A 14,295-nucleotide genomic window follows, 5' to 3' on the forward strand; every position below is an offset into this window, starting at 1 on the left:
TCTCTGCTGGCAGTGCTAACAGCGATACGTAAGTAACTAGTGTTGTTGTTGATGATAGTGTTGTTTGTAGTGTTGCGTTTGTGTTTTAAGAGTGATTTGTGCGTATTTGTAAATACAGTGCCTTCAGAAAGTATTCACACCCCTTGATTTTTTTCCTACAAATTTGTTGTGTTACAGCCTGAATTTAAAATAGATTCCTTTTTGAAAAATTAGTAGTTTTTATTTATTTTTTATGCGTCACTGGCCTACATACAATACCCCCATAATGTCAACGTGGAATTATATTTTTCAACATTTTTCAAAATTAATTAAAAATGAAAAGTTGAAATGTCTTTTGTCTAAGTATTCAACCCCTTTGTTATAGCAAGCGTAAATAAGTTCAGCAGTAAAAATGGCACATAATAAATTGCATGGACACACTCTGTGTGCAATAATAGTGTTTAATATGATTTTGACTTCCTCATCTCTGTACACCACACATACAATTGTCTGGAAGGTCCCCAAGTCAAGCAGTGAATTTTAAACACAGATTTAGCCACAAAGATCAGGGAGGTTTTCCAAAGCCTCGCAATGAAGGGCACCTTTTGGTAGATGGGGGGGGATACAAAAATAAACAGACATTGAATATCCCTTTGAGCATGGTGAAGTTATTAATTACACTTTGGCTGGTGTATCAACACATCCAGTCACTACCAAGATTTTTATTTATTTATTTCACCTTTATTTAACCAGGTAGACAAGTTGAGAACAAGTTCTCATTTACAATTGTGACCTGGCCAAGATAAAGCAAAGCAGTTCGACACGTACAACGACACAGCTACACATGGAGTAAAACAAACATACAGTCAATAATACAGTAGAAAAATAAGTTTATATACAATGTGAGCAAATTAGGTGAGAAGGGAGGTAAAGGCAAAAAAAAGACCACGGTGGCAAAGTAAATACAATATAGCAAGTAAAACACTGGAATGGTAGATTTGCAGTGGAAGAATGTGCAAAGTAGAGAAATAATGGGGTGCAAAGGAGCAAAATAAATAAATACAGTAGGGGGAGAGGTAGTTAGGGCTAAATTATAGATTGGCTATGTACAGGTGCAGGAATCTGTGAGCTGCTCTGACAGCTGGTGCTTAAAGCTAGTGAGGGAGATAAGTGTTTCCAGTTTCAGAGATTTTTGTCCGATAGACCAATTCAGATAGCAGCCGATAAGACCGCTAACGATTAGTGGGCCGCAGATGGGCGCTCAGGTAACGTCGCAACAGAGGGGCCAGTTGGATAACACCCTCGGGCAGATAACGTCGGTAGTCCAGTCGTGAAGGCCCGGTGGGGCTCTGCATCGGCACACGGATAGCAGCTAGCTAGCTGCTAGATCCAGGTGTAAATGTCCAGAGCTTGGGGTTGAAATCCGGGGATATGGATAGAAAAATAGGTCCGTATGTTCTGGTCTGAGTCGCGTTGTACAAAACTGGCGATAGCTTTTCGAGCTAAAGGATAGCTGATGACCAAAAACCGTGGTTAGCTTAATACTAACGTTAGCCAGTAAACTGGCTAGCTTCTGGCTAGAAAAAGATACAGCCGTCTTTCCTATCTCCGTTGCCGGAGAGGAAGGAAACTGCTCAGGAATTTACCCATGAGGACAATGGTCACTTTAAAACAGTTAGTGTTCAATGGCTGTGATAGGAGAACTGAGGATGGCTCAACACCATTGTAGTTACTCCACAATACTAACCTAATTAACAGAGGTAAAAGAAGGAAGCCTATTCAGAATAAAAATATTCCAAAACATGCATCCTGTTTGCAACAAGGCACTAAAGTAATAATGCAAAAAATGTGGCAAATCAATTAACTTTTTGTCCTGAATACAAAGTGTTATGTTTCGGGCAAATCCAATACAACACTTTACTAAGTACCAGTGGCGGTCGGTGCCGTTTAAGATGAGGGAGGACGATCATTTTTTTAATGAGCATGGCCTTATTTCTATTACACCATATTGAATCATGGTCATTCATATTCCATTCACCCAGATCAATGTAACATCTATAGGTTTAGGCTACTACCTGTAAAAATTGGCGCCGGGAAGAAAGGGCAGCAGTTTTATGGGCGCCTAACCAATTGTGCTATTTGGTGTATTTTTTTTGCGTTATTTGTAACTTATTTTATACAAAATGTTTCTGCCACCGCATCTTATGGCAAAAAAGAGCTTATGGATATCAGGACAGCGATCACTCACCTCGGATTAGGCAAATATCTTTTCTTCAACAAGCAGGACACACAGGATGTACTTCAAACACCCGACAAGGCCAACATCCCTGTCATTGGCAAGAGTTAGAGACACGGACACAGAGCGGGGTGCCTCGTAAGGATCCGCAGATGGCTAGTGGGAAAGCTGCCGTTACCGTCATTATTACTTGGACAATAAATTAGACGAGGTACAATCACGAATATCCTACCAACGCGACATCAAACTGTAACATCTTATGTTTCATGGAATCGTGACTGAATGATGACATGAATATTCAGCTAGTGGGATATACGCTGCACCGGCAAGATGGAACAGCACACTCCAGTAAGACGAGGGGGGCGGTCTGTGCATATTTGTGAACAACAGCTGGTGCACGAAATCTAAGGAATCCACACACAGAGACGCATACAAAGCTCTCCCTCGCCCTCCATTTGGTCAATCTGACCACAATTATATCCTCCTGATTCCTGCTTACAAGCAAAAGTCAAATCAGTAAGCACCAGTGACTCGGTCTATAAAAACAAAAGTGGTCAGATGAAGCAGAAGCTAAACTACAGGACTGTTTTGCTAGCACAGACTGGAACATGTTCTGGGATTCTTCCCATGGCATTGAGGAGTACACCACATCATTCACTGGCTTCATCAATAAGTGCATCGAGGACGTTGTCCCCACAGTGACTGTACATACATACCCCAACCAGAAACCATGGATTACAGGCAACATGCGCACGGAGCTAAAGGGTAGAGCTGCTCCTTTCAAGGTGCGGGACTCTAACCCGGAAGCTAATAAGAAATCCTGCTATGCCCTCTGACAAACCATCAAACAGGCAAAGCGACAATACCGGGCTATGATTGAATCATACTACATCGGCTCTGACGCTCGTCGGATGTGGCAGGGCTTGAAAACTATTACAGACTACAAAGGGAAGCACAGCATGAGTTCCCCAGTGACACAAGCCTACCAGAGGAGCTAAATCACTTTTATACTTGCTTCGAGGCAAGTAACACTGAAACATGCATGAGAGCGTCAGCTGTTCTGGATGACTGTGGGATCACACTCTCCGTAGCTGACATGAGTAAGACCTTTAAACTGGTCAACAGTCACAAGGCCGCGGAGCCAGACGGATTACCAGGACGTGTGCTCCTGGCATGTGCTGACCAACTGGCAGGTGTCTTCACTGACATTTTCAACATGTCCCTGATTGAGTCTGTAATACCAACATGTTTCAAGCAGACCACCATAGTCCCTGTGCCCAAGAACACTAAGGTAACCTGCCTAAATCACTACCGACCCATAGCACTCATGTTTGTAGCCATGAAATGCCACTCCAATTTGCATACCGCCCAAACAGATCCACAGATGATGCAATCTCTATTGCACTCCACACTGCCCTTTCCCACCTGGACAAAAATAACACCTACGTGAGAATGCTATTCATTGACTACAGCTTAGCGTTCAACACCATAGTACCATCAAAGTTCATCACTAAGCTAAGGATCCTGGGACTAAACACCTCCCTTTGCAACTGGATCCTGAACTTCCTGACAGACCGCCCCCAGGTGGTAAGGGTAGGTTGCAACACATCCTCCACGCAGATCGACAACACTGGAGCCACTCAGGGGTGCGTGCTCAGTCCCCTCCTGTACTCCTTCTTCACCCACGACTGCGTGGCCAGGCACGACTCCAACACCATCATTAAGTTTGCAGACGAGACAGCATGTAGGGAGATCCGAGACCTGGCTGGGTGGTACCAGAATAACAACCTATCCCTCAATGTAATCAAGACAAAGGAGATGATTGTGGAATACAGATAAAGGAGGACCGAGCACGCCCCCATTCTCATCTACGGGGCTACAGTGGAGCAGGTTGATGTCCACATCACCAACAAACTAGAATGGTCCAAACACACCAAGACAGTTGTGAATAGTGCACATCAAAGCCTATTTCCCCCTCAGGAAACTCAAATGGGTCCTCAGATCCTCAAATGGTTCTACAGCTGCAACATCGAGAGCATCTGGTTGCATCACCGCCTGGAATGGCAACTGCTCGGCCTCCGACTGCAAGGCACTACAGAGGGTAGTGAGTACGGCCCAGTACATCACTGGGGCTAAGCTGCCTGCCATTCAGGACCTCTACACCAGGCGGTGTCAGAGGAGGGCCCTAGCCATCCCAGTCATAGACTGTTCTCTCTACTACCGCATGGCAAGCGGTACCGGAGCTCCAAGTCTAGGACCAAAAGGCTTCTCAACAGCTTTTACCCCCAAGTCATAAGACTCCTGAACAGGTAATCAAGTGTTTACCTGGACTATTTGCATTGTCCTGCCCCCCATCCCCTCTTTTACGCTGCTGCTACTCTGTTTATCATATATGCATAGTCACTTCAACCATACTTACATGTACATACTACGTCAATTAGCCTGACTAACCGGTGCCCCCACACTTTGGCTACCCGGATTATCTGCATTGTGTCCCGCCACCCGCCAACCCCTCTTTTACGCTACTGCTACTCTCTGTTTATCATATATGCATAGTCACTTTAACCATACCTACATGTACATACTACCTCAAATAGGCCGACAAACCAGTGCCTGTATATAGCCTTGCTACTTTTATAGCCTCGCTACTGTATATAGCCTCGTTACTGTTATTTTTCACTGTCTTTTTACTATTGTTTTTATTTCTTTACTTATCTATTGTTCACCTAATACCTTTTTTTAACTTCAAAATTGAACTGTTGGTTAGGACCTGTAAGTAAGCATTTCACTGTATGGTCTACGTCGTATTCGGCGCACGTGAAAATAAACTTTTGATTTGATATACATGATACAAAAATGTTCCCTAAACCCATCATGAGGTTGCTGAAACCTAGCCTATAAATGAAAGTTTACAACGTAGATGCACAAGTCGAGAGACATTTTTGTAATCAAGGTGACAGACATTGACACATTCAATACCGCCTTGCACAATATTGCCTGCATCTAGCTGATCTAGGGTGTAATCATTAGTCCAACAGTTGCAAACGAGAGTTTCTATTGGACACATTCAGTTATGTTTGCTTCCATTTTAGAATGGTTTTTCAACAGAATCGGGGGAGTGAATACACCCCTGATCACACGCAAACACTGTTCACTTTCATAGCAGCCATATACAAACAGCATGATCCCTTTGATCATTGGATAATTCCTACTCGCATCTACGTGCTCTCCTCTCACCTTTTCCATTCACTTGTGGACTTCAGTGCACAACACACAAACTGTCTGTGTCCAAACTTTCATATCATAATGGCTAACTGCTACACACAGCCTACATCGTTGCAATATTAGCTAAAGTTAAGTCAACATAGCTACTAGAACGAACGTGTTAGTAAACCTGTTACAATCATACAGTACAGTGTATAGTTAGCAAGCAGTTCAGCATTTACACTGGCGGGCCCCGGTGGCAATAAATTAATAAAACCAAAAGGTTACCTTGACTTGGAAGAGTTCCAATGTTGAATAATCATAGCCAGCTAGGCAACATAACCTTCATTACAAATCAGTGCGTTTTAATCAATTATTTGGTGACGTGAATATATTTAGCATAGTTTTATCTAAAATGCATAATTTCTTTTAATGTTTCACTATTTAAAATTGTATGAAATTCAATGAGGAGGAGCCTCCACTCCTGAGTACCACTCTCCTTATTTTCAAGCATAGTGGTGGCTGCATCATGTTATGGGTATGCTTGTAATCGTTAAGGACTTGGGAGTTTCTCAGGTTAAAAAATTAATTGAATGGAGATGAGCACAGGCAAAATCCTAGAGGAAAACCTGGATCAGTCTGCTTTCCACCAGACACTGGGAGATGAATTGACCTTTCAGTAGGCCAATAATCTAAAACACAAGGACAAATCTACACTGGAGTTTCTTACTAAGAAGATAGTGAATGTTCCCGAGTAGCTGAGTTACAATTTTGACTTAAATCTACTTGAAAATCTATAGCAATACCTGAAAATGGTTGTCGAGCAACAACCTACAACCAATTTGACAAAACTTGAATAATTTGTTTAAGAATAATGGCAAATGTTGCACAATCCAGGTTTGGAAAGCTCTTAGAGAAATACCCAGAAAGACTCACAGCTGTAATCGCTGCCAAAGGTGCTTCTACAAAGTATTTACACAGGGGGGTGAATACTTACGTAAATTAGATATTTCTGTATTTAATTTTCAAAACATTTGCAAAGATTTCAACAACAAAAAATGTTACTTTGCAATTATGGGGTATTGTGTACAGATGGGTAAAACAAAAAATCCTTAATCCAATTTCAATTCAGGCTGTAAAACAACAAATTGTGGAATAAGTGAAGGGGTATGAATACTTTCTGGAGGTATTGTACATTCTAAATATGTACTTGCTTGGGAAATATTATTCCTTTATCACCTTAGCACCCTAATTTATCACTTATGACCCCCTCTTCTTCCCCTCTCCCGTAACCTGACCCCAGGTACCCAAACTCTTTTGCCTCGAACGCCAACCCCTCCACCTCTGCCACATGCCCCTCCCCCGTCTCCTCTGCCACCCTGCCAGGGGTCTCACCCCCATGCCTGGCCTCCACCTCCACTCCTGGCATCGCTCGGGAGCCTTCTGGCCCACTGAAAATCCAGGATGTGCAGCAGCCTTCCACAGGCCACCGCAAGGCAAAGGTCCTGTATGACTACGACGCCCACGACACTAGTGAGCTCTCCTTACTGGCCGACGAGGTAGGAGCAGCCATGGTTCACATCTGCTATGGGGAACCATTTGGAACATGCTGTATTATGTAAAAAATATCAATTCCGTGCCACAAAATACAAACATTGCAATCTTTTGTCTACAAAATGCCAATTGGTAATGGCATGTTACAAACTGCATCCCATAATCTGGGACATTTAACAAGTTAGCCTCTGTCTCTCTTTTAGGGCTGACCCATTTATTTGGCTGGGCGATTGTTTGTTCGATAGGCTGTTGGTCGAACGACATTTCTTTAGTCGAGCAGTAGCAAAAAAACTAAAGTTTCTGATTCGCGCCTGTCTGTGTGGACTAATCCATTGTGGAGGTCTTGGGGATGGCACAGTCCATCACTCAAAGATGTGCAACTGAAATTGTATATGGTTATAAACTCTTCATGGACTGCACCAGATTGGCCAGTTATTGCCAGATTGGCCAGTTCTACCAAGGCACCTTCAAGTTCCCGGACATTTCTGGGGGGAATGGCCCTAGCCCTCACCCTCCGGTCCAGCAGGTCCCAGACGTGCTCAATGGGATTGCGATCCGGGCTCTTCGCTGGCCACGGCAGAACACTGATCTTCCTGTCTTGCAGGAAATCACACACAGAACGAGCAGTATGGCTGGTGGCATTGTCATGCTGGAGTGTCTGTCAGGATGAGCCTGCAGGAAGGGTACCACATGAGGGAGGAGGATGACTTCCCTGTAACGTACAGCGTTGAGATTGCCTGCAATGACAACAAGTTCAGTCCGATGATGCTGTGACACACCGCCCAGACCATGGCGGACCCTCCACCTCCAAATCGATCCCACTCCAGAGTACAGGCCTCGGTCTAATGCTCATTCCTTCGACGATAAACGTGAATCCGACCATCACGCCTGGTGAGACAAAGCCGCAACTCATCAGTGAAGAGCACTTTTTACCAGTCCTGTCTGGTCCAGTGACGGGGGGTTTGTGCCCATAGGCAACGCTGTTCAAATCAAATCAAATTGATTTATATAGCCATTCGTACATCAGCTGATATCTCAAAGTGCTGTACAGAAACCCAGCCTAAAACCCCAAACAGCAAGCAATGCAGGTGTAGAAGCAGGATGGCTAGGAAAAACTCCCTAGAAAGGCCAAAACCTAGGAAGAAACCAGGCTATGTGGGGTGGCCAGTCCTCTTCTGGCTGTGCCGGGTGGAGATTATTACAGAACATGGCCAAGATGTTCATAAATGACCAGCATGGTCAAATAATAATCACAGGCAGAACAGTTGAAACTGGAGCAGCAACACGGCCAGGTGGACTGGGGGCAGCAAGGAGTCATGTCAGGTAGAGGGCTCAGGTCGAGAGAGAGAGAGAGGTCGAGAGAGAGAGGTCGGTCGAGAGAGAGAGGTCGGTCGAGAGAGAGAGGTCGGTCGAGAGAGAGAGGTCGGTCGAGAGAGAGAGGTCGGTCGAGAGAGAGAGGTCGGTCGAGAGAGAGAGGTCGGTCGAGAGAGAGAGGTCGGTCGAGAGAGAGAGGTCGGTCGAGAGAGAGAGGTCGGTCGAGAGAGAGAGAGGTCGGTCGAGAGAGAGAGAGGTCGGTCGAGAGAGAGAGGTCGGTCGAGAGAGAGAGAAGGTCGGTCGAGAGAGAGAGAGGTCGGTCGAGAGAGAGAGAGGTCGGTCGAGAGAGAGAGGTCGGTCGAGAGAGAGAGAGAGAGGTCGGTCGAGAGAGAGAGAGAGGTCGGTCGAGAGAGAGAGAGAGAGGTCGGTCGAGAGAGAGAGAGAGAGGTCGGTCGAGAGAGAGAGAGAGAGAGGTCGGTCGAGAGAGAGAGAGAGAGGTCGGTCGAGAGAGAGAGAGAGGTCGGTCGAGAGAGAGAGAGAGAGGGTCGAGAGAGAGAGAGAGAGGTCGAGAGAGAGAGAGAGAGGTCGAGAGAGAGAGAGAGAGAGGTCGAGAGAGAGAGAGAGAGAGAGAGGTCGGTCGAGAGAGAGAGGAGAGAGAGAGAGAGGTCGAGAGAGAGAGAGAGAGAGAGGTCGGTCGAGAGAGAGAGAGAGAGAGAGGTCGGTCGAGAGAGAGAGAGAGGTCGGTCGAGAGAGAGAGAGAGAGTCGGTCGAGAGAGAGAGAGAGGTCGGTCGAGAGAGAGAGAGAGAGAGAGGTCGGTCGAGAGAGAGAGAGAGAGAGGTCGGTCGAGAGAGAGAGAGGAGGTCGGTCGGTCGAGAGAGAGAGGTCGGTCGGTCGAGAGAGAGAGGTCGGTAGGTCGAGAGAGAGAGAGAGGTCGAGAGAGAGAGGTCAGAGGTCGAGAGAGAGAGAGAGAGGTCGGTCGAGAGAGAGAGAGAGAGAGGTCGGTCGAGAGAGAGAGAGAGAGAGAGGTCGAGAGAGAGAGAGAGAGAGAGAGAGGGTCGAGAGAGAGAGAGAGAGAGAGAGGTCGGTCGAGAGAGAGAGAGAGAGAGAGGTCGGTCGAGAGAGAGAGAGGGGTCGGTCGAGAGAGAGAGAGGGGTCGGTCGAGAGAGAGAGAGAGAGTCGGTCGAGAGAGGTCGGTCGAGAGAGGTCGGTCGAGAGAGAGAGAGAGAGAGAGGTCGGTCGAGAGAGAGAGAGAGAGAGAGAGAGAGAGAGAGAGAGAGAGAGGTCGGTCGAGAGAGAGAGAGAGAGAGAGAGAGAGAGAGAGAGAGAGAGAGAGAGAGAGAGAGAGAGAGAGAGAGAGAGAGAGAGAGTCGAGAGAGAGAGAGAGAGAGAGAGAGAGAGAGAGGTCGAGAGAGAGAGAGGTCGGTCGAGAGAGAGAGAGAGAGAGAGAGAGGTCGGTCGAGAGAGAGAGGTCGGTCGAGAGAGAGAGGTCGGTCGGTCGAGAGAGAGAGAGAGGTCGGTCGAGAGAGAGAGAGAGAGAGGTCGGTCGAGAGAGAGAGAGAGAGAGGGTCGGTCGAGAGAGAGAGGTCGGTCGAGAGAGAGAGGTCGGTCGAGAGAGAGAGGTCGAGAGAGAGAGAGGTCGGTCGAGAGAGAGAGAGAGGTCGGTCGAGAGAGAGAGAGGTCGGTCGAGAGAGAGAGAGGTCGGTCGAGAGAGAGAGAGGTCGGTCGAGAGAGAGAGGTCGGTCGAGAGAGAGAGAGAGAGAGGTCGGTCGAGAGAGAGAGAGGGTCGGTCGAGAGAGAGAGGTCGGTCGAGAGAGAGAGAGAGAGAGGTCGGTCGAGAGAGAGAGGTAGGTCGAGAGAGAGAGGTCGGTCGAGAGAGAGAGGTCGGTCGAGAGAGAGAGAGAGAGGTCGGGTCGGTCGAGAGAGAGAGAGAGGTCGGTCGAGAGAGAGAGAGAGAGAGAGAGGTAGGTCGAGAGAGAGAGAGGTAGGTCGAGAGAGAGAGGTAGGTCGAGAGAGAGAGGTAGGTCGAGAGAGAGTAGGTCGAGAGAGAGAGGTAGGTCGAGAGAGAGAGGTAGGTCGAGAGAGAGAGGTAGGTCGAGAGAGAGAGGTAGGTCGAGAGAGAGAGGTAGGTCGAGAGAGAGAGAGAGGGTAGGTCGAGAGAGAGAGAGAGGTCGGTCGAGAGAGAGAGAGAGGTCGGTCGAGAGAGAGAGAGAGGTCGGTCGAGAGAGAGAGAGAGGTCGGTCGAGAGAGAGAGAGAGGTCGGTCGAGAGAGAGAGAGGTCGGTCGAGAGAGAGAGAGAGGTCGGTCGAGAGAGAGAGAGGTCGGTCGAGAGAGAGAGAGGTCGGTCGAGAGAGAGAGAGGTCGGTCGAGAGAGAGAGAGAGAGAGGTCGGTCGAGAGAGAGAGAGAGGTCGGTAGGTCGAGAGAGAGAGGTCGGTAGGTCGAGAGAGAGAGGTCGGTAGGTCGAGAGAGAGAGGTCGGTAGGTCGAGAGAGAGAGAGAGAGAGGTCGAGAGAGAGAGAGGTCGGTCGAGAGAGAGAGAGAGGTCGGTCGAGAGAGAGAGAGAGAGAGAGAGAGAGTCGAGAGAGAGAGAGAGAGAGAGAGAGAGGTCGAGAGAGAGAGTCGGTCGAGAGAGGTCGGTCGAGAGAGAGAGGTCGGTCGAGAGAGAGGTCGGTCGAGAGAGAGGTCGGTCGAGAGAGAGAGGTAGGTCGAGAGAGAGAGGTAGGTCGAGAGAGAGAGGTAGGTCGAGAGAGAGAGGGTCGGTCGAGAGAGAGAGAGGTCGGCGGTCGAGAGAGAGAGAGGTCGGTCGGTCGAGAGAGAGAGAGGCGGTCGGTCGAGAGAGAGAGAGAGAGAGGTCGGTCGAGAGAGAGAGAGAGAGAGAGGTCGGTCGAGAGAGAGAGAGAGAGAGAGGTCGGTCGAGAGAGAGAGAGAGAGAGGTCGGTCGAGAGAGAGAGAGAGAGAGAGGTCGGTCGAGAGAGAGAGAGAGAGAGGTAGAGAGAGAGAGAGAGAGAGAGAGGTCGGTCGAGAGAGAGAGAGAGAGAGGTCGGTCGAGAGAGAGAGGTCGGTCGAGAGAGAGAGAGGTCGGTCGAGAGAGGTCGGTCGAGAGAGAGAGAGAGAGAGGTCGGTCGAGAGAGAGAGAGAGAGGTAGAGAGAGAGAGAGAGAGGTCGGAGAGAGAGAGAGAGAGAGAGGTCGGTCGAGAGAGAGAGGTCGGTCGGTCGAGAGAGGTCGGTCGAGAGAGGTCGGTCGAGAGAGAGAGAGAGGTCGGTCGAGAGAGAGAGAGAGAGAGAGAGGTCGGTCGGTCGAGAGAGAGAGAGGTCGAGAGAGAGAGAGAGAGAGAGAGAGAGAGAGAGGTCGGTCGAGAGAGAGAGAGAGGTCGGTCGAGAGAGAGAGAGAGGTCGGTCGAGAGAGAGAGAGAGAGGTCGGTCGAGAGAGAGAGAGAGAGGTCGGTCGAGAGAGAGAGAGAGAGGGTCGGTCGAGAGAGAGAGAGAGAGAGAGGTCGGTCGAGAGAGAGAGAGAGAGGTAGAGAGAGAGAGAGAGAGAGAGAGGTCGGTCGAGAGAGAGAGAGAGTCGGTCGAGAGAGAGAGGTCGGTCGAGAGAGAGAGAGAGGTCGGTCGAGAGAGGTCGGTCGAGAGAGGTCGGTCGAGAGAGGTCGGTCGAGAGAGAGAGAGGTCGGTCGAGAGAGAGAGAGAGTCGGTCGAGAGAGAGAGAGAGAGAGAGAGTCGGTCGAGAGAGAGAGAGAGAGAGAGGTCGAGAGAGAGAGAGGTCGGTCGAGAGAGAGAGAGAGAGGTCGGTCGAGAGAGAGAGAGAGAGGTCGGTCGAGAGAGAGAGAGAGAGGTCGGTCGAGAGAGAGAGGTCGGTCGAGAGAGAGAGAGAGAGGTCGGTCGAGAGAGAGAGAGAGAGAGGTCGGTCGAGAGAGAGAGGTCGGTCGAGAGAGAGAGGTCGGTCGAGAGAGAGAGAGGTCGGTCGAGAGAGAGAGAGAGGTCGAGAGAGAGAGAGGTCGAGAGAGGTCGGTCGAGAGAGAGAGGCTCGGTCGAGAGAGAGAGAGGTCGGTCGAGAGAGAGAGAGGTCGGTCGAGAGAGAGAGAGGTCGGTCGAGAGAGAGAGAGAGAGGCCGGTCGAGAGAGAGAGAGGAGGTCGGTCGAGAGAGAGAGAGGTCGGTCGAGAGAGAGAGAGAGGTCGGTCGAGAGAGAGAGAGGTCGGTCGAGAGAGAGAGAGAGGTCGGTCGAGAGAGAGAGAGAGGTCGGTCGAGAGAGAGAGAGAGGTCGGTCGAGAGAGAGAGAGAGGTCGGTCGAGAGAGAGAGAGGGTCGGTCGAGAGAGAGAGAGAGGTCGGTCGAGAGAGAGAGAGAGGTCGGTCGGTCGAGAGAGAGAGGTCGGAAGAGAGAGAGAGAGAGGGTCGGTCGAGAGAGAGAGGTAGGTCGAGAGAGAGAGGTCGGTCGAGAGAGAGAGAGAGAGAGAGAGAGGTCGAGAGAGAGAGAGAGAGAGAGGTCGAGAGAGAGAGGTCGGTCGAGAGAGAGGTCGGTCGAGAGAGAGGTCGGTCGAGAGAGAGAGGTCGGTCGAGAGAGAGGTCGGCCGAGAGAGAGGTCGGTCGAGAGAGAGAGGTCGGTCGAGAGAGAGAGGTAGGTCGAGAGAGAGAGGTAGGTCGAGAGAGAGAGGTAGGTCGAGAGAGAGGTAGGTCGAGAGAGAGAGTAGGTCGAGAGAGAGAGGTAGGTCGAGAGAGAGAGGTAGGTCGAGAGAGAGAGGTAGGTCGAGAGAGAGAGGTAGGTCGAGAGAGAGAGGTAGGTCGAGAGAGAGAGAGAGAGGTCGAGAGAGAGAGGTAGAGAGAGAGAGGTCGGTCGAGAGAGAGAGAGAGGTCGGTCGAGAGAGAGAGAGAGGTCGAGAGAGAGAGAGAGGTCGGTCGAGAGAGAGAGAGAGATCGGTCGAGAGAGAGAGAGAGAGGTCGGTCGAGAGAGAGAGAGAGAGGTCGGGCGAGAGAGAGAGAGAGAGAGGTCGGTCGAGAGAGAGAGAGAGGTCGGTCGAGAGAGAGAGAGGTCGGTCGAGAGAGAGAGGTCGGTCGAGAGAGAGAGAGAGGTCGGTCGAGAGAGAGAGAGGTCGGTCGAGAGAGAGAGAGGGCGGTCGAGAGAGAGAGAGAGAGGGAGAGAGAGAGAGAGGTCGGGCGAGAGAGAGAGAGAGGGCGGTAGAGAGAGAGAGAGGTCGGTCGAGAGAGAGAGAGAGGTCGGTCGAGAGAGAGAGAGAGAGAGAGAGAGGTCGAGAGAGAGAGAGAGAGGTCGGTCGAGAGAGAGAGGTCGAGAGAGAGAGAGGTCGGTCGAGAGAGAGAGAGGTCGGTCGAGAGAGAGAGGTATAGGTCGGTCGAGAGAGAGAGAGGTCGGTCGAGAGAGAGAGAGGTCGGTCGAGAGAGAGAGAGAGGTCGGTCGAGAGAGAGAGAGGTCGGTCGAGAGAGAGAGGTCGGTCGAGAGAGAGAGAGAGAGAGAGAGGTCGAGAGAGAGAGAGAGAGAGAGGTCGGTCGAGAGAGAGAGAGAGGTCGGTCGAGAGAGAGAGAGGTCGGTCGAGAGAGAGAGAGGTCGGTCGAGAGAGAGAGAGGTCGGTCGAGAGAGAGAGAGGTCGGTCGAGAGAGAGAGAGGTCGGTCGAGAGAGAGAGAGGTCGGTCGAGAGAGAGAGAGAGGTCGGTCGAGAGAGAGAGAGGTCGGTCGAGAGAGAGAGAGGTCGGTCGAGAGAGAGAGAGGTCGGTCGAGAGAGAGAGAGAGAGAGGTCGAGAGAGAGAGAGAGAGAGAGGGTCGGTCGAGAGAGAGAGAGAGGTCGGCCGAGAGAGAGAGAGAGGTCGGTCGAGAGAGAGAGAGAGGTCGGTCGAGAGAGAGAGAGGTAGGTCGAGAGAGAGAGAGAGAGGTCGGTCGAGAGAGAGAGAGAGAGGTCGGTCGAGAGAGAGAGAGAGAGGTCGGTCGAGAGAGAGAGAGAGGTCGGTCGAGAGAGAGAGAGAGAGGTCGGTCGAGAGAGAGAGAGAGGCGGTCGAGAGAGAGA

General features: G+C 50.0%; 1 protein-coding gene and 2 long non-coding RNA genes across 12 annotated transcripts in view; all 3 read left to right on the forward strand.

Moving 5' to 3' along the window:
- Window positions 1–14,295, forward strand: part of LOC118387351 (endophilin-B2) — an 88,374-nt gene that overhangs the window by 36,375 nt on the left and 37,704 nt on the right. For 5 of the 9 annotated variants that reach the window (XM_052525356.1, XM_052525358.1, XM_052525359.1 and 2 more), the window contains 2 exons: window positions 14–28; window positions 6,723–8,523. In XM_052525356.1, the coding sequence (XP_052381316.1) occupies window positions 14–28; window positions 6,723–7,041 (334 nt within the window). In that variant the 3' untranslated portion in view covers window positions 7,042–8,523. Of the gene's footprint in view, window positions 1–13; window positions 29–6,722; window positions 8,524–14,295 lie in introns of those variants that run through there. The other 4 variants (XM_052525362.1, XM_052525364.1, XM_052525363.1 and 1 more) reach the window with 3 other exon arrangements.
- Window positions 10,327–14,039, forward strand: LOC127931751 (uncharacterized). Of its 2 annotated transcripts, none has more exons than XR_008142823.1 (3): window positions 10,327–10,563; window positions 12,458–12,521; window positions 13,665–14,039. It is a non-coding gene; the product is annotated as an uncharacterized LOC127931751 (long non-coding RNA). The 2 variants fall into 2 exon arrangements; XR_008142824.1 differs by lacking the exon at window positions 13,665–14,039 and adding an exon at window positions 13,269–13,364.
- On the forward strand, window positions 12,859–13,268 carry LOC127931753 (uncharacterized). Its single transcript, XR_008142825.1, has 3 exons — window positions 12,859–12,903; window positions 12,973–13,082; window positions 13,243–13,268. It is a non-coding gene; the product is annotated as an uncharacterized LOC127931753 (long non-coding RNA).

The sequence above is a fragment of the Oncorhynchus keta genome, chromosome 9 (genome assembly GCF_023373465.1).
Source record: "Oncorhynchus keta strain PuntledgeMale-10-30-2019 chromosome 9, Oket_V2, whole genome shotgun sequence".
NCBI classification, from domain to species: Eukaryota; Metazoa; Chordata; class Actinopteri; order Salmoniformes; family Salmonidae; genus Oncorhynchus; species Oncorhynchus keta.